The sequence below is a fragment of the Pteronotus mesoamericanus genome, unplaced genomic scaffold (genome assembly GCF_021234165.1).
Source record: "Pteronotus mesoamericanus isolate MK-2021 breed Mesoamerican mustached bat unplaced genomic scaffold, CSHL_Meso_final contig_42, whole genome shotgun sequence".
In the NCBI taxonomy this organism is placed as follows: Eukaryota; Metazoa; Chordata; class Mammalia; order Chiroptera; family Mormoopidae; genus Pteronotus; species Pteronotus mesoamericanus.
The window spans coordinates 1,435,592-1,458,122 of NW_026555157.1; the positions used below are offsets into that span (position 1 = coordinate 1,435,592).

The 22,531-nt window shown below is 38.0% G+C and overlaps 1 protein-coding gene across 3 annotated transcripts in view; it reads right to left on the bottom strand.

Annotated features, from left to right (window-relative positions):
* SIDT1 (SID1 transmembrane family member 1) overlaps positions 1 to 22,531 on the bottom strand; it is a 91,485-nt gene that overhangs the window by 31,342 nt on the left and 37,612 nt on the right. For all 3 annotated transcript variants that reach the window (XM_054577300.1, XM_054577301.1, XM_054577299.1), the window contains exons 4-9: positions 17,169 to 17,214; positions 13,717 to 13,818; positions 12,494 to 12,577; positions 10,306 to 10,393; positions 9,019 to 9,090; positions 8,506 to 8,599 (exon numbers count right to left, since the gene is read on the bottom strand). In XM_054577300.1, coding sequence (XP_054433275.1) covers positions 8,506 to 8,599; positions 9,019 to 9,090; positions 10,306 to 10,393; positions 12,494 to 12,577; positions 13,717 to 13,818; positions 17,169 to 17,214 — 486 coding nt within the window. The remainder of the gene's footprint in view (positions 1 to 8,505; positions 8,600 to 9,018; positions 9,091 to 10,305; positions 10,394 to 12,493; positions 12,578 to 13,716; positions 13,819 to 17,168; positions 17,215 to 22,531) is intronic.

A 22,531-nucleotide genomic window follows, 5' to 3' on the forward strand; every position in this document is an offset into this window, starting at 1 on the left:
TGGGATTATGTTCAATCTATAGATGAAGTTGAAAGTATTGTCGTGAGTTTTATTGCTGCTGTAAAAAAAATATCAGAAACTTAGTGGTTTAGACAATATGAATTTATCATCTTATGGTGCTGGATGTCAGGATTCCAAAATGAGTCTTATGTTACTAAAATCAAGTTATCAGCAAGGCTGTATTCCTTCTGGAGACTCCATGGGAGAATCTACTTCCTTGCCTTTTCCAGCCTGTAGAGGTGGCCTGCATTCCTTGCCTTGTGGCCCCTTCCTCTGTCTTCAGAGTATGTTACTCCAACCCCTGCTTCCATTGTCACATTTCCTCCTGCCTTTGACCCTCTTGTCTCCCTTTTATAAGGACTCTTTTGATTACATTAAACCCATATGGATAATCCAGGATAATCTCTATAACTTTATCACTTCTGCAAAATCTTTTTTCATGTAACATATTCAGAGGTTCTGGATATTGGGATATGGACATCTTTTGGGAACCATTATTTAGTCTACTATATCATCTTAACAATATTAAGTCTTCCATCTAACCCATGAACATGGGATGTCTTTCCATTTATTTAGATCCTCCTTAATTTCTTTCAAGGATGTTGTCTAGTTTTCAATGTATAAGTCTTATTACTTTAATGTTATTATAAATGAAATTATTTTCTTAATTTCATATCTGAATTATTCATTGCTGGTGTATAGAAGTCCAGTTGATTTTTCTACATAGGCCTTGTACTCTCAGTGAACTCAGGGCTTCTTTTTGGAGGTGAGGGAAATTAAATAGCAGTGATGGTGGTAAAGCTGTGAATATACTAAAAATCACTGAATTGTGTACTTTAAATGAGTGAATTTTATGCTCTGTGAATTTGAATTATATCTCAATAATGCTATTATTTAAAAAAAAAACTTTGTATATCATTTGGGACTGTGTATCAAAAATTAAAATGCGAATTACCTTCTTCTCCAAAATGAGCCTCCCATTTGGATGTGAGTCAGGTTGGCGTGGGCGGGGAAGAGGAGGATTGGGGGCCAGTCGCCCTGGTGCTTTGGTGTATACTCTTATTTACTTCCAGATGGAGACTCCAGAAGTTGCACACTCCTGATCCTGGTATGTTTGGTGGGGGACTTTCTCTTCATTCCTCTTTTGTCCCAAGACACAGCAAACGCACCCCTGCTTCAGCGCTTTTGTTCTTGTGCCAGGGCCACTTTCTCCCCAGATCCTCGCATCGCTGGCTCCTTCCTGCTATTCAAGTTTTGGTTCTGAGAGGCCTTCCTTGCTGAACAAATAAAACCTAAAGCAGCTTTCCCAGTCCAATCATTCTCTGGCTCACCAGAGTCTTCATTCTCCTCCTGTCACTTGCTGAAATTAATTTTCTTTATTAATTGATTGCTTGCTTCTATGTTTCTCCTCTGTACCATGTAAGCTCCATTAGAGCAGGACTATAGATTGCCTTTCTCACCACTGTGTCCTTAATCTCTAAGACAGGCCCTGGCACATAGGAGATGTAACTTAAGTATTTGTTGGATGAAACATGCAGGTATCATTAAGGAGAGCAGTTACCATTTGGCCTAACTATTCTAGTTGGAAAATGAGGCTCTGGTGAAGTCCTTTTTTAAAACAATTTTAGTGATACTAACCAGCAAGCAATTATTTGGCCTCATAGAAGATGATGTGTTTGGATTGTGTGTTTATATTAACAGGATTTATCCACATTTGCCCTAGGTTTTGGAGCTGATAAAATTTTTCATTAGAGGAGTTCAATGATTTACAAAGCTAGGGTGAGGCAGGCAGTATCCAGGGAGCAAAGGAAAAAAAAATAATAAATGAGAACTGTGCTAAACTGATTAAAAAATGGCTACACCTCATCTTGTATCCAGCACTTTTAATCAACAGTGGAGTCTATATCTTCACTTTTTGAATCTGGACTAGCCTCATGACTTGTTTTGAATCAACAGAATGAGGGGCAAGTAACACTGTGGCACTTCTGAACCTACATCTTAAGGAGGCCCTTATCTTCCTTGCAGATACAACAAGCCAGGGCTAGCCTGCAGAGGAGAGGCTGAGTGCAGTCGAGGGTGGTCTAGAGAGCCAGCTCCTAGGTGACCTGCCAGCTCGTTGCATTCTATGACAACGTTCAGCTGAGATCTCTGAGCCCAGTCCAGCTGGCCCATAGATTTGTGAGCCAACTTAAATATTTACTGATATATGCCACTGACGTTTTTATGGTTAATTTTTATGCAGCACTATTGTGGTGATAGATGACTAATGCAAGAGTCAAGAGAAAGACTAGCATCTAGAATCAAGCAGTGTGAACTTGTGGTCTGGCAGGGAGGTTGAGAGGAACAAATAAAAGAATATGTACGCAGTACTTGGGCCAGGGCCTGCACATTCATTGTGGGGGCTCCATAAATACTTGTTGAATAGATTGGGTCTGGGGAATGGGAAGGGAATGGTGTTTAGTGATGTGTTCAAGCCAATATAGCATAAAGATACTCTGGATTGTTAGCTCCCTGAGGGCCAGAGACATGTCTCCTACCAGTGTTTTTAACCTGATTTCATAGCATGTATGAAAACTCCATATGTATTAATAATAAGGTACAGGGGACTCACTGAACAAATGGCTTTATGCTCCAAAACTAGTTTCATTTAGCTTTGTAGAAAATTTTGTTATTTCTGCTTAGTTCAATGAAGGAAGAGTTGTATTAGCATTTTCCCTATTTCCCTATTTAGATAATAAATAGCTCTTATGTCTTGAGATTCCTATTTTCGGTTTGTCTGTATTTGGAAAGAATTTCTCCTCATGCAACTGACTCTAGCAAAATAATCTGGCAGCTAGAGGTTTCAATAGAGCCTTATACCACAACTTTGAAAAACTGTGCTCACTTCAGTAGGTTGAATAGCAGTTATAAAGAAATAGATATTTAGCTATTAACTTAGTTTTTTTGTCTGTTTGTATAAGAAGAGACCCCCAAAATCCCAAAATTATGTCCTGGAGGGTGGGCCCCTTGTAGTACAGGCTTCCCCCAGGAAGTGAGTGCTCTAGGAACCCATCTGTATCAGTGCACCAGCTGGTGGCAGTGTGAGAGGCTGTGTTCGGCCTCAGTACATTTTTTTTTTTTTGAAGGCTCTTTCAACACACTTGCCCATTTCATGCTGGGTGATTTATGAGCCAACCTGCCCACACTGTGCTGAGTGTTCAAAAACAGCAGGTCCCCCATGGCCCACCCTCCCTATTCACCTGATCTCACCCTGAGGGACTTTTGTTTGTTTGTTTGTTTTCCCAATGAAAAAAGCTCTCAAAGGGAAACATTTTGCCAATGTGCAAAAAGTGAAACAAAAAAAAAGCAGAAGCACTAAAAGGCATCAAAATTGATGAGTTCAAAAACTGTTTTGAGTGGTAGAAAAAAAGTCTCAATAAGTGTATTGCATCAAATGGAGAGTACTTTGAAGGTGAGTGACATTTAAACATGTAATAACTGATACACACTTTTTAATAAATAAATTCCGCGTTTTTTGGGGTCCCTTCTCTTATGTTGACTATGCATGCTAACTAAGAAGGTGAAATCTTATTTCCTAACATCTAAAACATCAGGAGTAGAGACAGTCTTCCTAGGAGAAGCAGAAGAGGCAAACTTCTTTCTCCATGACACTGAAGATCATCTGAATCAAAACTGGATGCTTTTGGACATTTCTGTAATCAAATCCATGCTGAGATGCCAGGCATTTGGTCTGGCCTCCTTGATCAGCACTGTCCTCCCTCACATGTCCGTCCTGACCACTCTACACTCATTTTGACCAGCCTGCTTAAGAGCTAAGGCTTAAGCACCAGGCTGCCTGGGTTCAAATCCCAGCTCATTCATTTACTGGCTGTGAATTCTTGATAAAATTGCTTCATCTCTCTATACTTCAATTTCCATAACAATCAAATGATAATTATACTAGTACCCACTGTTGTGGGTCATTAGACAAGATCATCTGCTTGGAGGGTATGGCACAAAGAGGTACTTGTTAAATGTTAGTGATTGTCATCTGATAAATTAATTGAGCTGATAATTATTGTATGTACTTTCTAGGTATAATATTTGCCTGTAGACTTGAAAATAACTTTAAATTTGCAGAGATGTTGTAAGAATAAGAATAGAACACTCATATACCCTTTACCTAGATTCCCTTATTGTTAGCATATTTTTCCATTTGCTTTATTATCTTGTTTCTCTCTTTCTATGTGTCTGTGTATACATATATCTACTCAGATATATATTTTTTTCTGAGCCATTAGAAAGTTACTTGTCATAACATTTTATGCCTAAATATTTCCAAAGAATCAAGATATCCTCTTACATAACCACAGTATAGGTGTCAAATTTAACATAATACTCTTTTTAAATTTATTTATTGTATTTTTTCCATTACCATTTAGTCCCCTTATTCACCCTCCCCCCAGCAATCACCACATTGTCGTCCGTGTACATGAGTCCTTTTTCTTTTTTGCTCAATCTTACATCTCCTAACCTACCTCCTCCTAGCTGTCATCTGCTTCCCATGTATAAGTCTGTCTCTACTTTGCTTGTTAGTTTAGTTTGGTCATTAGATTCCACATATGAGTGAAATCATGTGGTCTTTGTCTTTCTCTGACTGGCTTATATCATTTAGCATAATGTTCTCTGGGTCCATCCACATGGTTGCAAAGGGTAAAATTTTCTTCTTTTTTACTGCCAAGTAGTATTCCATTGTGTAAATGTCCCATAGTTGTTTTATCCACTCATCTACTGATGGACATTTGGGCTGCTTCCATATCTTGGCAATTATAAATAATACTGCAATGAACATAGGGGTGCTTATGTTCTTTCAAATTACTGTTTTGGGTTCCTTCAGATATATTCCCAGAGGTGGGATCGCTGGGTCAAAAGGCAGATCCATTTTTAATTTTTTGAGGTACCTCCATTCTGCTTTCCGTAGTGGCTGCACCAGTCTGCATTCTCACCAACAGTGCAAGAGGGTTCCCCTTTCTCCAGATCCTCACCAGCACTGGCTGTTTTTGGATTTATTGATGATAGCCATTCTGACAGGTGTGAGATGATATCTCATTGTGGTTTTAATTTGCATCTCCCTGACGATTAGTAATGTTGAACATCTTTTCATGTCTTTTGGCCATCTGTATGTCCTTTTTGGAGAAGTGTCTACTCAGGTCCTTTGACCATTTTTTATTGGGTCGTTTGGTTTTTTGGTGTTGAGTTTTGTAAGTTCTTTGTAAATTTTGAATATTAACCTTTTATCAGGTGTATCAGCAATATGTTCTCTCATTCTGTGGGTTGCGTTTTTATTTTGTTGTTTTCCTTTGTTGTGCAAAAAATTTTTAGTTTAATGAAGTCCCATTTGTTTATTTTTTCTTTTGCTTCCCTTGCTCAGGAAGACATAGCAAATAAAAAATTTCTATGAATAATGTCTGATACTTTGCTGCTTATGTTTTCTTCCAGGATTTTTATGGTTTTGGGTCTAACATTTAAATTTTTAAGGTGTTTTGAATTTATTCTTGTGTGTGGTGTAAAAAAGTGGTCTAGTTTCATTTCTCTGCATGCATCTGTCCAATTTTACCAACACCATTTATTGAATAAACTATCTTTAGCCCATTGAATGTGCTTCCATCCTCTGTCAAATATTGACTATAATAGTGTGTTGTTTTTTTTTTCCTGGGCTCTCTATTCTGTTCCATAGATCTATTCTGATCTATGTGTCTGCTTTTATGCCCATATCAATGCTGTTTTGATTACTATGGCCTTATAGTATAGTTTGCTATTAGCACAATTCCTCCACTTTGTTCTTCTTTCTCAGGATCGCTGTTGCTATGCAGGGCTTTTTGTGGTTCCATATAAATTTTTAAAATATTTGCTCTAGTTCTATGAAATATGTCATTGGAACCTTGATGGGAATTGCTTTGAATCTTTGGGTAGCATGCGCATGTTAATGCTGTTAATTCTTCTTATGCATGAAAACAGTACGTGCTTCCACTTATTTATACCTTCTTCAATTTTGTTCTTCAGCGTCTTATAATTTTCTGAGTACAGGTCTTTTACATCCTTGGTTAGGTTTATTCCTAGGTATTTTATTCTTTTTGAAGCAACTGTGAGTGGGATTGTCTTCTTAATTTCCCTTTCTGTTAATTTGTTATTGGCATATAAAATGCAACTGATTTCTGGATATTAATTTTTGTATCCTGCTACTTAGCTGAATTCATTTATCAGTTCTAGTAATTTCTTGGTGGAATCTTTGGGGTTATCTATGTACGGTATCGTGTCATCTGCAAATAAAGACAGTTTTACTTCTTTCTTTCCAATTTGGATGCCTTTTATTTCTTCTTCTTTTCTGATTACTGTGGCTAGGACTTCCAGCCCTATGTTGAAGAAGAGAGGTGATAGCAGACATCCCTGTCTTGTTCCCAATCGTAAGGGCAATGCTTGTAGTTTGTGGCCATAGAGTATAATGCCAGCAGTGTGTTTGTCATATATGGTCTTTATTGTGTTTAAGTATGTTCCCTCTATTCCCTCTTTACTGAGAGTTTTTATCATAAATCGGGGCTGGATTTTATCAAATGCTTTTTCTGCATCTATTGATAAGATCATGTGATTTTTATTCTTCATTCCATTTATGTTGTGATCACATTTATTGATTTGTGAATGTTGTACCAACCTTGCATTCCCAGAATAAGTCTCTCTTGGTCATGGTGTATGATCTTTTTGATGCGTTGCTATATTTGGTTTGCTAATATTTTGTCGATGATTTTAGTGTCTATGTTCATCAGTCATGTTGGCCTATAATTTTTTTGTAGCGTCTTTTTGATTTTGAAATTAGGATAATGCTGGCCTTGTAAGATGTACTTGGGAGTCTTCCTTCCTCTTGAATTTTTTGAAGTGTTTTGAGAAGGAGAGGTGTTAGCTCTCCTTGGAATGTAAATTCGCCTGTGAAGCCGTCCTGTCCAGGCTCTTATCCAATCTACTGTCTGTATCACAACTTTGTTAATTGACCCAATAATTTCCTTTGTAGCATATTTTTCTTCTAGTAAGAGATTCAGTTTGAGATCAGATACTGTCTTTAGTTGTCACATCTCTTTAATTTCCTTCAATCTGGAACATGTTTTTTTTTTATGACACATATTAATAGAATGATTGTCATGCTGACGTTAATTTTTCCTTATGATTGTATTCAAAATAATGATTCCTGGCTGGAGTGCTGTATATGTGATGTTGTGTCCTTCTCAGAGTGTTGCATCTGGGAGCACACGATGTTCATCTTTACTTTGGTCATATTAATTTTGATCACCCAGTCATTTGTTGCCTGATTTCTTTACTGTATGGTTGTTATTTTCCCCCTTACAACTACTAAGCAGTTTGTGGGGATACACTTTAATGCCATGCAAATATCTTGATCCTCATCAGATTTTCCTCCTAGTTTTAGTATCCCTTGATGATTCTTAACCTGATCTATGCAAAATGATAGTTTTCCAATTCCAACACTCCCTCCATATTTACATCAGCTTTTGGCATTGTGTTGTAGACAAAAGCCCTCCTTTCCACTGTCAGTATTTACTAATAACTCCTTCCCCTAATGTGCACTTGTTTTAGTAACCTTGTTGAATTCATTGGATGTATATATGCAAGCATTTAGGTTGTTCGTCCCTCCCTCTTCCTTTCCTTTATCAATATAGAGTTATAAATTTCTATTTTTCTCACTGATTTGTAATTCATTATTCTCCTTAATTGTTTTGGTACTCAGATTGTCCTGGATATGACCAGTGATAACCGTAGGGATTTTTAAGTCAGTTTATTAACTGAAAAGCTTCATAGAAGTCACAGAAGGCAGTTATTTGAGTCAGAGACATGCCTGTCTCACTGAAATAGCTGTATCATTGCGGTAGCCATAAGCCTTTTCTACAGATGGGAACAGAGAAAGAACATTCGTTTATTGGAAGCCTCCTGCCATTCTTTTGTCCTTGTTTCACACAGGCTACAAGTACAGAATTCTCAAGATTCAGCCATACTGAGGGTGGCAAGGACAGGTGGGGGCTCTCCTTTAACTAGGGGCTCCAAACTTTGGGGAAGGGCATTTCTTTGGTCAAATTATAGCATGATTATCTCCTTTTATTTCTCTCAAGGGACATTTTACTGTAAAATTGCAGTAAGAAAGCACCTGGTAATGTAGTATCAAAGCATATTATTCCTGCTATTAATAACTAACTCCTGCTAAAAAAACTAACAGTTTACCTGCACTTACGCTGTTCAGAACATTGATGTAAACACTGCAGTTATACCATTTTATAAAGTAAATTATCATTTAATTTTACAGATGAGGAAACTGAAACACAGAGAGGTTAAGTAACTTGTCCAAGGTCACACTGTTAGTGGCTGAGGTAGATTTAAATCCAGTCAATATGTCTCTAAAGTCTGATGCTTAATGACTAAGCAGAGACAGGCAATGGGGGTTAACATTTCTTGAAACTCTTAACCTACCTGATATAATGAACAAATGCGATCAGCAGACACACCAAATAGAAGGAGAAGAAGATGAGGAAGCTGAGAAGAATGGCTTTCACAAAAACGGAATCTGAGGGAAGAGAAATAACCTTAGTCAGGATGTCTTCGGGAGAAAAGAGGGCCATGTTTGGGGCAGAACAGCTTCATAGGCCTATCTTCATCATACTCATTCTTAAGTCCTGAGATATGTCCATTTAAAGCAGCAAGGCTGCTGGGAATAACCCAGACTTTATATCCTCAAAGGGCGGCCCTTCAGCATGATGACTTCCCAGGGGAAGCCGCGAAGGGACTACCTGCGTATGACAACTTCATAATTGAGGTCCCTTTCTTTCTGGGATTTAACAAAATGCTTTGATTCTCTCTTCTATCTCTAGGGTGAACACTGGTTTTCTTATGATGTTTCACTGGAAGGATGACATTAGCATTGAATTACATAATCGACTGTCTGATGTAGGAATTTCTCCACTGGCTCCTAGAGCCAATTCTGACCTTTAATGGAAGGGACAATGGTCACTTGAAGGTTCTTTGTTCGTTGCAGATTCCAGGTCTTGTTCTCCTTTTCTGATTAAAAAAAAAAAAAAGTAACACTGGATCAGATACTAGGCTCTTGGTCTCTGTTCTGAACAGTTGTTCAAAAACTGTCCAAAATTAACTCTGGTTGCTAAATCTTCTTTTAGCAAGAACAAGAGGAAAACCTAGTCCCCAAACCTTCAAACCATCTAACATCCCACTTGGTTAAAATTTTAATTTGGCCTTTGCCTGGGTGCAGTTTGGCAACACTAAGAAATGCAACTGAGACTTCAGCCTCCTTGCTTGAATGAAGAAGGCTTGACCCTTTCCCTGATCTTCATGTGGCTCAACATGCAATGGATATATGAAGAAAACAGCTACAAAAATAGGAAGTTACCTCGTCTTTTGGTTTGCATTTTCTAGCCAGTGAGAACTTGTTTTTTCTTATATAGCGATCAAAGAGCATGTAGTTTATCCAAATGTAGTTTATCCAAAGAACATTGGACATAAGCAAAACTCTATATAGCTACGTAATTAAGAGATTAAAATATACAGGAACAAAAAATTCACCTACATACCAAGGGAACCACGGTCCACTTAACAGTAAACATCCTCTGTGTTGATCTCATATCGCATCAGCTGCTGGGGACCTGTGTTTACAATCAACAGCCTATTCCATTCCCAAGGTAGTTACTGGGTAACTGGACAGTTACCCATAACTATTTGTACTATGCCTCACAGCTCACACAAACCTTGTCATTGAACAAGTTGTTCCACTTTGTTATATTGCAAAGTACAATTTTGGCAACTGAAGTTGCGAACTCAATTTTCCTCGTACATCTTTGTGGAAATGACAACTACTGATAAATGTAAGTGACTCCATTGCTGCCAGCTACCAAATCAATCTTAGAAAATGGGCCTTGGTCTGCAGTATACAAATCATTACTTCCAAGTAGCAAATATTTGTTGAGTAAAGAGCCAATATTACATGGTCTGAGGGAGTACAAGATTTTGAAATGATGCAATGTACTAAGTGACATTTTGTAGTACCACTAATACCTTTAGATCTATCATTTTCTTCCCCCCCCCCCCCCCCGCCTTTTTTTTTCAAGTATCTCTCAGGCTGCCTTACCAAGTCACTGCTAATGATCCTTACTTGGCAGGAACGAGAATGGTCTTAAAAGGCCAAAGTGAGCTTTTGACTTCCCTTCCATGCCCTCTGGTCAGGTTTTTCTAAATAGTCAAGTATTCCTAACTACCTCTTACCCTGGATGAAGAAAGATCCTCCGCAAGCATAATCTTCAGGCTTTATCACAAACACCACAAAGAACTGCTCGGCAGGAAAATCCTTCTTCTGCATAAGACATAACAATCTTATGACATGTTTTTATGTTCTTACGATAAGAAAGATAGAAGAAGGGAGAAAGCCCAGAGCAGTGGGATGGGAACAGAAAGAAAATGGAAAAAGAAGAAAGGTAAAATTCTCCCCTGCCTCCTAACTTCTTAGAAGGGACTTTTCCATATCCACAATCTACTCTAGTTACCCACAATAACATAAATGCCACACCTAAGAAATTAAAGTAAATAGGTGCACTCCTCTCATTTCAATCTATCTTGTGTGCACCTGAGTGCTTAAAACTGTAATAGACACCATATAAGTCATAGTCATAGCCCATATGTAATAACTAATACTTGTACATTGTTTTTAAAATTAATAAACTTTATTTTTAAAGCAGTTTTAAATTCACTATATTAAGTTTTTATTATTTTAAAAATCTAATGCTAAATGACTGCTAAAATCACACAATCAGCAATTAAATAAATAGTTTAATTTAGGGAGGCAAAGACAAGCCAGGAGACCTGAGTTAGCCGTGTCTCTGACCTGCTCTAAGTGTGCTTCTTTGTATCCCAGTTTCCTTATCCATGAATTAAACTTGGTTGGCAAGATGATCTTTAAGGTCTATGCTATTTCTACAACTCTGTTTTCTTTTAACATCCCCAGATTTCTGGTATCATCACTGAGAAATGGCCCGAGACTGAATTGAATAATGGGTCTAGAAGAGGAGTAACAGTTTATTGCCAAATATATTCAAAGTAAAGAGGTACTGATATGCTTTGTACTTCACTTATTTAGTGTCCTGGCTGATGAAAAATATGAGTTTTAAAAAAAGATTTTATTTATTTATTTTTAGAGAGAGGGGAAGGGAGAGAGAAAGAGAGTGAAAGGAACATCGATGTATTATGAGAGATACATTGATTGTTTGCCTCTCGTATGCCCCCAACTGGGGACCTGGCGAGCAACCCAGGCATGTGCCCTGTCTGGGAATCGAATCAGCGACCTTTTGGTTCACAGGCCGGCACTCAATCCACTGAGCCACACCAGCCATGGTGTAACTTCTTTATCATGAATATTTTTCTGTCCGTTTTTATTTGGGACAATAAAATGCGGGGTTGCTACAGAAGAAATAAATATCTGAGCCCTGGCTGGTGTGACTCAGTGGATTGAGTGCTGGCCTGCAAACCAAAAGGTTGCCAGTTTGATTCCCAGTCCAGATACATGCTTGGATTGCAGGCCAGGTCCCCCTTAAGGGGTGCTTGAGAGGCAATGACACATTGATGTTTCTCTCCTTCTCTTTCTCTCTCTCTTTCCCTCTCTCTAAGATTAAATAAATAAATAATTTTTAAAAAAGAAACATCTGAGGCAGTGGAAAATTAAAGACAGACTGATAGAAGATTTTAAGTCTGATACCTAAATTATAATTAACCTCTCTTCATTCTTTGCTATTATTCAACAAACAGCATCAAGTCACAGATCCCTCAAGTAATACCACCCCAAAGTTAGGAACAGAATCTCTTAGAAAATATCTAGCATGTCTGTATATTTTTGCTATACAATGACCATTGAGACAATAAATTAATTATAAATACCAAAAGGGCAAATTTCTGCAATATACGGTCCATATTCCTTTGAAACTGTCTGTTCTGTTCAGAGCTGACGTCCTCTTTTGCTTACCATTACTGTTACAAATTGAGACTATGCTCAACTGCTTTAAATGGATGAGATAAACTTTATCCTAAATTGGCATTCCCCATTGAGTAGACTGAAATATTCTGCCTTTTCCTTTCTGAGCAATCTGTCAGATACGTGACCCACTGCATCATGGGTTCCCAAGATTCCACCATTGTCCAAGCTTTGATTTCAATGCTTCAAAGCGTTTGATCCAAGGCACACAGTGAATAGCAATGCCTTTTGGATGCTGCCCCAGGAGGTAAACTGACACATGTCATACAATGACCACACAATATTCTCACCTCATGCACTTTCTTTCATGGACTGATAGACACCATTAAATTCCACATTGTGGTCAAGATGGCAATCCCTTTTGGATGCTGCCCCAGGAGGTAAACTGACACATTGTCATTGACAATAGTGACCACACAAGTGATGTCTCACCTGCAGCGTGATGGCAGCTTTCTTGGTCATGGACTGATAGACACCATTAAATTCCACATTGTGGTCAAGATCATACACTGGGCACTGCAACGTACAGGAGGGATAAAAAAAAGCATCATACATGTCCTATCATGTCATACCGCACACACCACATATACGGAGCAGGGGGTTCCTTACTGAGCCATAAACTATAAAAAGTTTCCCCCCAGACAGTTATGAAACTGTCTCCTAAAACTTGGTGCCTTGTCCTCTAAAGTCAAGGTCACTTTATATCAAAAAGAACTCAAAAGTTATCTTAAAGTTTATAATACCTTTCCATTTTTCATTAACATCCTGAGACATAAATTTTTTTAAATTAAATTTTTTGAGGTAACATTGGTTAATGACATTGTATAAATTTCAGGTGTATAGCATTATAATTCAATATCTGTATATGCTATTGCATACTCACAACCAAAAATCTGGTTCTTTTCATTAGCATATATTTGACCCCCTTTACTCAGTTCACCCTTTTCCACAACCCTCTTCCCATTCTGCTGTCTGTATCTATGAATTTGTTTTGTTAGTTCATTTGTTATGTTTTTGTTTTCTATCCCATGTATGAGTGAAATCATACAGTTTTTGTCATTTAAAAGACTTAGGCCCTGCCCAGTGTAGCTCAGTTGGTTGGGCATTGCCCCACAAAGCGAAAGGTCTCTGGTTTGATTCCTGATCAGGGCACATGCCTAGATCGTGAGTTCAGTCCCCGGTTGGGTGCATACGGTTGGTCATGTATAAGAGGCAGTCGATTGATGTTTCTCTCTAACATCAATATTTCTCTCCCTTTCTTTCTCCCTCCCTTACCCTCTCTCTAAATAAATAAATAAATAAATAAATAAATAAATAAATAAAGTCTTTTAAACAAGAAAAGAAAAAAGAACTTAGAACAAGTGGTAGGTTTCCATTTTTCCTCCTATATTCTCCAGCTTCGTCTTCCTTGTACTTTGTCATGATCATATCTCCCTGCCTGCCTCCCTTCCTCCATTTGTTTGATTTGATGAGGAGTCAAATATTCACTATTGCCCCAAACCAATGTTTCCAAACATTGACTGCCCAAGATACTGTTCTTATGATTTAGTAGTTTTGTAGGAGATACATAGACATGTCCTCCACCCTTCTCTTTCATTTATCCTGGGACAACATAATGCTCCATACTGGAAGGTTGACAAGTTATTAAGACTCACCATGATATTCTGGACTGAGACAACAGAACATGGATAAGCCATTTTAGACACAACTTTAATGATAACTGAGTCCACATCTTCAGGAAATTTGTATAGGAAATACTGAGAATAAGAAAAAAATAAAGATGTGATTCATTAATATTAAGAAATGTTTACAAACACAAACTCAAACTGTTTTCATATGAGTAGGATCATTTTCTTTAATATTAGGCACAAAGTTCAGATGCAAATATCAGTAAACCTCTGTAATTCAGTCAGCCATTCATCCCACAGGTGTTGAACAACTCTCTGCAGGGCTCTGTGCCAGACAGGAGGAACATAACAGCAAGTAAAACAAAGTAGCCATTTCATACAATATTGCCGTTTAATTTTCTATGGCTTTTCTTTCTCAACTATACTTCCTTATACTTCATTGCAGTTTCTACTTAAGAAGAGCCCTCCAACCTTTGAATTAGGGACATGGGGGATGTAATATGAGATTTAATTCTGTGTGGTCATTTTGAAATATGAAGCCCCACCTTGTAAAGCAGGTAAGCCTGTTCTTCAAGAATCTTGACCATCTTTCTATAAGCAAGAATTAGCACTAGACCCACCCTTCCCCTAGACTTTTTCTAAAGAATTTATTTTTTGGTTGGAATAGAGTGAGACAACATTCAGATTCAAAGACCATGCTGTCTATCCAGCCCCCTGAAATAGAAGTTCACAATTTTGGGCAGGCTGAGATATCTCTAAAGTATTTCTCAAATATAATCAGAATCAGGAAACAGAAAGAGGTTATGCTATTTACCTACTTAGATTATAAATGCTCTGAAAACAATTAGCTCTACCTTTTAAAGATGCCACTCATAATGAAGAAAGGGGACTTCTGCCCAATAATTATGAATATGGTCACTGGTTGAGAAACTTGACATAAAATACATGACCCAAAATTTGAGGGACCTTCTCTGGCTGGTGAGGCTCAGTGGGTTTGAGTCCTGGCCTGCGAACCGAAAGGCCACGGTTTCGATCAATGTTTTTCTTGCACATCAATGTTTCTCTCCCCCTATTTATCCTTCCCTTCCTCTTTCTCTAAAAATAAATAAATAAACTCTTAAAAAAATAAATAAAAATTTGAGGTAACCAACCAAACAAGTCCCATATACTAGGACTCTTATACATCTATCACTTTAAAGGAGAGACAAAACATGTCAAAATTTAATTTTGCATTCCAGCATCCTCTTTACTAACCTTATTCAGAGAACCAGAGCAACAAAAAGAGAATGTTTTTCAATAATCCAAAGCCTTCTTATGGGGGGATGGGGAATCTCATGATTAAGAACTATGATTTAAAGCTGCTATTTGGAAGTCTGTTCATGCCTTATACCAGATGGCAACACTCTCCAAAACACACTTGGTTTTGTTCTTTCATTTTGCAGCTTGATTCAAATGCACATAATACAGGGCTCTTCCAAAGGTGAATCCTCTGGAATTACCAAGAGGTGTTCTTGCTTCTTACTGAAATCAACCTAACTCAAGAGCAATACTAAGATTATTTTTTAGCAATAATGAGCAACAGATTCAGCTACCTATATATTACAGGGGTTGGTTTTGTGCAAATAGTAGACCCCTTCTGAAGCCTTAGATAAAGCAAAATATTATCAGTCTTCTTTATCTCTAAATTACCATAAACCCCATAGACATGTTTTTGACCCTTGCCTTGATAATCTAACTTTTTATCAGGAATAAGCAAATAACAAGTACCCAAAGCAATGGCTGGAATTTAGGCTAAACATCATTATCTTGGGTCCTGTTTGCTTGCCCAGCTTCTATAACCTGTTTCTATCCACAGGAATAGAGGCAGAAAGTGATGCCGAATGTTGTCTGAGAATGTGCTATAATATGAGTGAGTTCATAGGATTGGAAAATCTTTTCTGCAGCTGAGGAGGATATAAAATTTAGGTCAAAATGGAAACAATTAATAGTAAAATAAGATTTTCATAGACATTTATTAAGAGTTTCTATTTTGTTTTATCAGTTCTAAGTATATTTTATTCTAGTTTTCTACTTTCTACAAAGTTATACAAACTATGTTGGCTTTAATATTTCCATAATATTTTATAAGAAAAGGAAGCCATAATATATAATCATCACTGACTTTCAATCTACAAAATGAAACTATATTACAACATTCAGTATATCATATTTACTGTAGTTCTGTACAGAACTATTAGACTCTGTAGTTGGGATGCAAGTTTTTTCCTCCCTTTCTAGATATCTCCTACTGCACCTAGCAACCAGTGCTTTCAAATATTTCATGAATTAACTAGCCAATAAATGTTGAGGGCAAAGGTTTGTGAGCCTGTAGTCCCCTTCTATCACTGAGTGGCAGCAAATAGGCACTGTGGGCGCTTGCACTGCCAAGAAGTTTAACTCCACGTGTGGGAGCCAGTTCATACAGGTTAGGGGAGCTGACTGAACACATCTCTCCCCACTTCTGTGTTCACTGACCATGTTAGCAGCTTGAAATTGATCATGACGAAGCTACTTATGCCACAGAACTGGACAAATACTACAAATCAGGATTTTCTCTCTTAATATTAGTTGCTAAATATTTGTCATCACACAAGTGGTTGTAATGCATTTACAATAGCGTCCATATAATGTTAATACCAGTTTTAGTATATTCAAAACAAAAATTAAGTTAGCCATTTATAACCAAAACTGTATTACAACCTGTATAAGATTTACAATAAATATCAGGACATTAAGTAAATCTGTTTTAAACTATTGCATAAACTTTGCTCTTTCAGAAGCCATGAAAGAATAAAAAGAAGTAACAGTGTCACCAGAAAAGCAGCCTGAATAATCAAATTTTTTGTGTATTTAGTCTGTATATGATTATGGTTTAATGGAGAGCACAGCACAAATTATAATTCTTATTGCAATTATTTTCAGCATTCTTGCTCTCTCTTTACACAGGAAAAACAAATGTATTCCACCTACAATGCTGTAGAAATTAAAATTCATTTTATTTTATTGTCTCTCCAGCTCAATTAATCATTTGTGTATCTGTTTATTGTTGGCCTTCCAGTTTCTGTCTGCCCATCCCCATCCTGATTATCAAGGGCCCATGAGGGCAGAAGGTGCATCTTTCTCTCTTCATCCCGCTATCTCCAGCACCTAGTACAGTCTGACACTGCTTAGTACATCGTAGGCACATGATTTGCCAAATGAAAGTTGAGCCACTGAACATCTACAAACAAATATCATGCCTTCCATTTCACACTAGTTTAGGTGATAAGATTAAAGGCTGTGTCCAAAATCCTAGTAACATGAATTACATTCCAAAAAATACAAATATATCTTAAGTTGTGAAACACGAACAGCAGCACCACATGCTGACTCTATCTGTTCCCATAGTTTCTTTGGGTAAAACTAATAGTGGAGTCATAACCTTTACACCCTTCACTTACCTGAGGTTGAGAGGGGCTGGCGGTGAAGTGAAAGGCAACATTTGTCCTGGGAAATGTAAGTGGGAGAGGGGAAATGAGAGGAAAACATAACAAGTTAGCAAGCAAAAATTATTTAAAAGAAAACCATCTTAAACTAGCTGCAAGGAAAGCCTTATGCTTTGTGAAGGGAGGGCTGTTCTCATCAAACTTACAAAATAAACTGCATGGAAATTTGGTGGTTTCAACTCTCAAGAATGACCAAATTGGAGAGGGAGTCAATTTTATGTCTTTCGATATCCATGAAGTCAGAGCTATACAAGTAAGTACTCTGTTTACTTTTGTAGACACCTTTGCCTTTGGATTCTCCTAAGATTCTATAATCAAGCCCAGGAATTAGGTGTGAGAAGTGGGCTGAAAGGGAGAGGAAAAGATTTGAAGTCCTTTTGGACAATGAAAATAACACGTCAAAATAATTTTGATGTATCCATGGCAAAAGATAATTTTTTGAAAATGTAGTGAATAGATAATCACCACGGGAGGGTCCCTGGGGACAGAAGTATGCTCTTCCTGCCCACGAGCATCTTCCCAGTTGTCTGGCACATCAGCTGAAGCTCTCCAAGGTTTTGTTCTCTGTGGGTCAGGCACTGCTGCCAGGATCTCCTTTACTTTTGATTATAAGATCTTAAGAGAATCCAAAGGCAAAAGTATCTACAAAAGTAAATAGCAAATAACACCAAAAGAATATAGTGATGTTTTCTCTCCAGTTAGTAATTTACTGTGAATTATCTTGTTAGGTACTTTCATTCTCCTGTGAAAGACAGCAGGGACCCAGCACTGAGGAAAGGACAGGCTGAGGAGCACGCAGGGAGCGTACAGTGGCAGCACAGAGCGCTATCTTGAGTGAACGTATGTGAAACTGTCCAAGAGGCTGGAAAACACAAAGACAAGTTTGGTCCTCGCTACAGTTTTGTAAGGGATGCTTTGGCCTTTTATTATTTCTAGGTTTTGCCTCATCTTTAGCCATGAAGGTCATTCACACAAACCTACTGCACACTCTCAATGTCTGCACCTAGGGAATGGTGTCCACCCCTCCCGCCCAATGTGGTCCGTTTTTCTGGGAGTATGAACCTGAACTTCTGGGAATTTTAACCTGAACTTCCTCTGGGGTTCCTCCTCAGATTCATAGCCTGGTGTTCTCTAAGGAATCTTTCTCTCCATTTCTAATTTTTCTTTTATAAAAATTAAATAGCTTTAAATAATTTTATTAAAGATTTCTTTAGAAAGGGCATGTATTTTTTCAAATTCTTTTTTGCTTTATTCTGATTTTTTAAAAAATTTTTTCAAATACATTTGTCTCTGCCTTCCCCCAACCGCTTTCCCTTGCCCCCTCCCCCCCTCCCTCCCTCAACTCTTCCCCTTTGGCTTTGTCGATGAGTCCTTCCTAAATGTTCCTTGACTTTCCCCTTCCCTTCCTTTTCCCCCGCCCACCCCTCCCTCTTTCCCTCTGGTCTCTGTTGGTTTCTTTTCCTTTCAGTGTTGCTGGTCTTATTTTCCTTGCATCTTTGTATTGTTGGTTGGGTTCCGCTAATACTGGATCCAAGCAGAAGTTCGAAAAGTTTGACTTCAGAAAAAAGGAAAAACTTAAGGGATGAATGAAAAACTGACAAAATGGACAAAATGCAGGAAGGAAATAAGGATATTATTAAATAGCAAAAGCCAGTTCGCATGAAGAAATCTTTGCAATTATACATATTTAAAAGCCTTTCACACACCTCATCTGTTGTTGAGAATATAAAAGAATAAAATTTTAAAGAAGCACAGTGAGTACTAAAAAAGGTAAACTATTAAAATAAATTTTAAATATAAGATGTATCACAGAATGAAATTACAAATGTGACAGTACAGTAGAACAAAACAAGATATTACTTGTTTTATATATGATATTTAATATTTGGTCCTAGTTCAGTCATTGTTATAAATTTTGTTTTATTGTTTTATAATAAATGTTTGTAATAAATAAAGAAAGGGCATATAAAAACATATAAGAAATTTATAATTGGAGGTGTTGTTTAAAAGTCATAAAATTTGAGCACTATGTCTAAAGGTAATGACCAACAATTTAGGCTGTGGGCAGACTGGGCTCAGAATATAGCAATGGGTGCAATTTTTATATATCCACTCTCAGCAGAAATCCTCTTCGGTGTCAAGGATTGGTTCTGGTGAGCAGGGCTGAAAACGTGTGGTCTGAAGTCACCTAAAGCGCTAAAGTCAGTGTCTAACCCAGTTGTGTGTGTGCTGCTGAGGTGTCACGGCCAGAACGAAAACCCACAGTGCTGTGTGTGCTAGGCAGCAGCCTCTTCGCGTGGGGAGTGTCATCTGCTGTTACCAGGGCAACAATTCTGTTCATTGCCAGGTCAGGGGAATAAAACAGACACTGATTTTCTTGGCTAGCAACAGACAGCATGAAGTTTCCAGAAGCAACTGGTTTTCTTTGGCCAGAAATTTGTTTTTTTATTCTCTCCTATTACTTGAATTCCAGTTGTAAGAAGATATAGGGATATCAATATGAATTTTGTGTTTTTTTTCTTATTTATTTTTTCTTTACTAGTGTAACACATACAAACATTTAAGACATACTGTTTTTCTTTAAGACTGCCACATCTGAGTCCTCTCTTTCTCATGAAGACGACAGTGGTGCAAAATAAATACCGTGTCTAATCAGATGAAAAGCTCTGCTTCCTTTCCCTTAGGCTCTGACAGAGGTGAGGGAAGTTTACTTTATCAAGGGTCATTAACCAACAGAACAAAGTCAATTGAGACTCAGCTTTCACTTTAGAGAAAGAGGTATAGAAACTTCATATTATATGTTTCAAACACAGGAAACAAGTTTATTCACTAAATATAAGAAAAACTGAAAACTGACTTACTTTGCTTGTTTTGGCTAGTTTGAGGAAGAGGGAAACAGAGAAAGAACAGATGGAGTCAAGAGATGTGGGTGAGCAGATAAGACAGAAGAAGAAGAGAGAGGCTCGTGGGGAAGAGAGACAGAAGTATATACAAGAGAGAAGGAAAACAGAAGGAAAAGGAAAGGGGGGGTGGCAAGGAAGGGTAAGTGGAAAGAAGGGCAAGGACAAAAGCCAAGTAGTTTTTGAGGTAAATACCAGAGGACAGTGACATTCACAGCATATTACCCACTTTATGACAGTAAGTCCCTGTCACACAGAAAGGCGTTCTTAGCCCCGACTTTGTTGTTGAAGGAAATTATACCCTATTATTCACTTGGACTACGGACTTTAGAATATCACTTCCTGTTATCTGCTGACTGCCATCTGTCACGAACTCCCTTCCCTCACCCAACCCTTCCATCAATGTTCTGGTCCCCTGTCACTCTCACATCACTCTAGTTTAAGTACAGACTTTGCCCACATGCACTAAACCCTATATCCTTTCTTCCCTTCTCTGGGACTTAGTTTATACAAAAATCCAACTTTCCTATCAATTTTATCTGCCTTTGTACCACTTGGTTTATATTCTACTCTAGTTTCAACCATTTTCAAAATAAGTAACAAACAAAAATGCTCCAACTATTTTTTTCCCTTTTCCCTGTATGTCTCTACTTTGATGTCATTCTATATGCTCCCTCTCCTTCACAAACCAGCTTCTTAAAAGAGTGTTCTGCTCTCATCTCTCATCCATTCTTTCCTCTTCCCGCTGCTATCAGGATCCTTTTCTGCCTTAAAACATATCAGGAGGCTTTTCTCACTATTCCCCTGAAGTTGCCTTTGCTAAGGGTAACAGTCGCCTTCTGACTGTTAAATCCAGTGACTTTACCTGTGGTATTTGATATGGACAACCACTCTTTGTCTTGAAACTCTTCCTGGAGTTTCCTTTGTCTTGGTCTCTGTGACACCTGCTTCCCTGGGTTTTCTCCCACACATCTGGCTTGTCTACTTAGCTTCTTTTGATAGCTCCTGTTTCTCAGATAATCCCTTAAATGAGAGTGTTAGCCACAGCCTTGTTTTTTTAAATCTCCTTTTCCTTAGCCACATTCATTTTCTCATATACATATTTAGTTGATATAAAAACATTCTGGGTGGAGGGGGCAGAAGGGGGAAATTGGGACAACTGTAATAGCATAATTAATCAAATAAAATTTTAAAAAGTCACCTATATATTCAGTTGCTACAAAAACCACAAAAATGCTAGTAAATCTCAAGTCTCCATCTCCAGCCATGCCCAGGCCTATCTCCTGAGCTCCAGTCACAGGAGACTAATCACCTGTTGGGTTACTGCCCTTGACGGTCCCTCAGCACTTCAGACTCCACATGATCAAAATGGAACGTTCTATGATTTCCCTGATCCTGAACCACTATGTCTCTTTGTCAGTAAACCTCACCAGACTTTGGATATCATTGTCAGAGTTATCTTGGATCCCTCCCTTTTGACTACTTCCATTTGATTCATCACCAAATCTTACTGATTTTACTGGGGTAAAAGTAACCTGGGTGCACCTGTTCCCACCTGAAGCCCTATTCTTGCCTGACATAGAATCCAACAAAAACAAACAATTTTGTAAAGTAATATAAATCATTACTGTAGTCCACCCCCGAATACCAAAGGATGATTACAAAACAAGACTAAAATCCTCTTCATGCATCCATTTCCTAAAAAAATCTACTCACAGCGTGGTAGCTGGGCTATGTCACTTGGAACCCTCTCTCAAAACAAAGACTCAAGATCCCTACATTGATCTCAAGAGTTGAAGGCTGCAAGTACTCATATAAGACTATATTTTTTTTTCTGCCACATACATTTGTTGAATTTGTGAATGATCTCCACATATATTACTTGATTCTTTTTTCCCTTTAAAGCTTTGTTGCTACCACAAGATGTCCAGGCTTTAACTGTTTTTTATTCCTCCCTATTCAAATAACTTTTATTTGTCCTATTGCCTCGACCTTCTTCTCTCTCCAGTTCATCTGCCACATTCACACTAAAATCATTTCTAAAAATCAGATCGGTTCATGTTATTCTGTTGCTTAAAATCTTTTAGTGGCTTCCGTAACCTGAAAGATGAAATTGAAACTCCTTAGTGCTTCCCACAAGATCTCCAACACCAACGGCTGAGGACTGCCTGTGTGTCCAGTCCTGCCTCCCGTGACTCCGCCTCAGGTGCCCTATGGACCAGCCTTCCTGGTGCGCTTCTATCCGGCTGCTACCTGTACCTCAGACCTTTTCCCTGAGCATCATGATGGTATAGCAGTGCTCTGGCAGACATCTGTACTTCAAGTTTAACATGTACCAAAGTGAGCTTACCATCTTTTCCTCCCCTCCTGAGATTCTTCATTTTTTCTTAGTGGCACCACCCTCTACAAGTTAGAAGT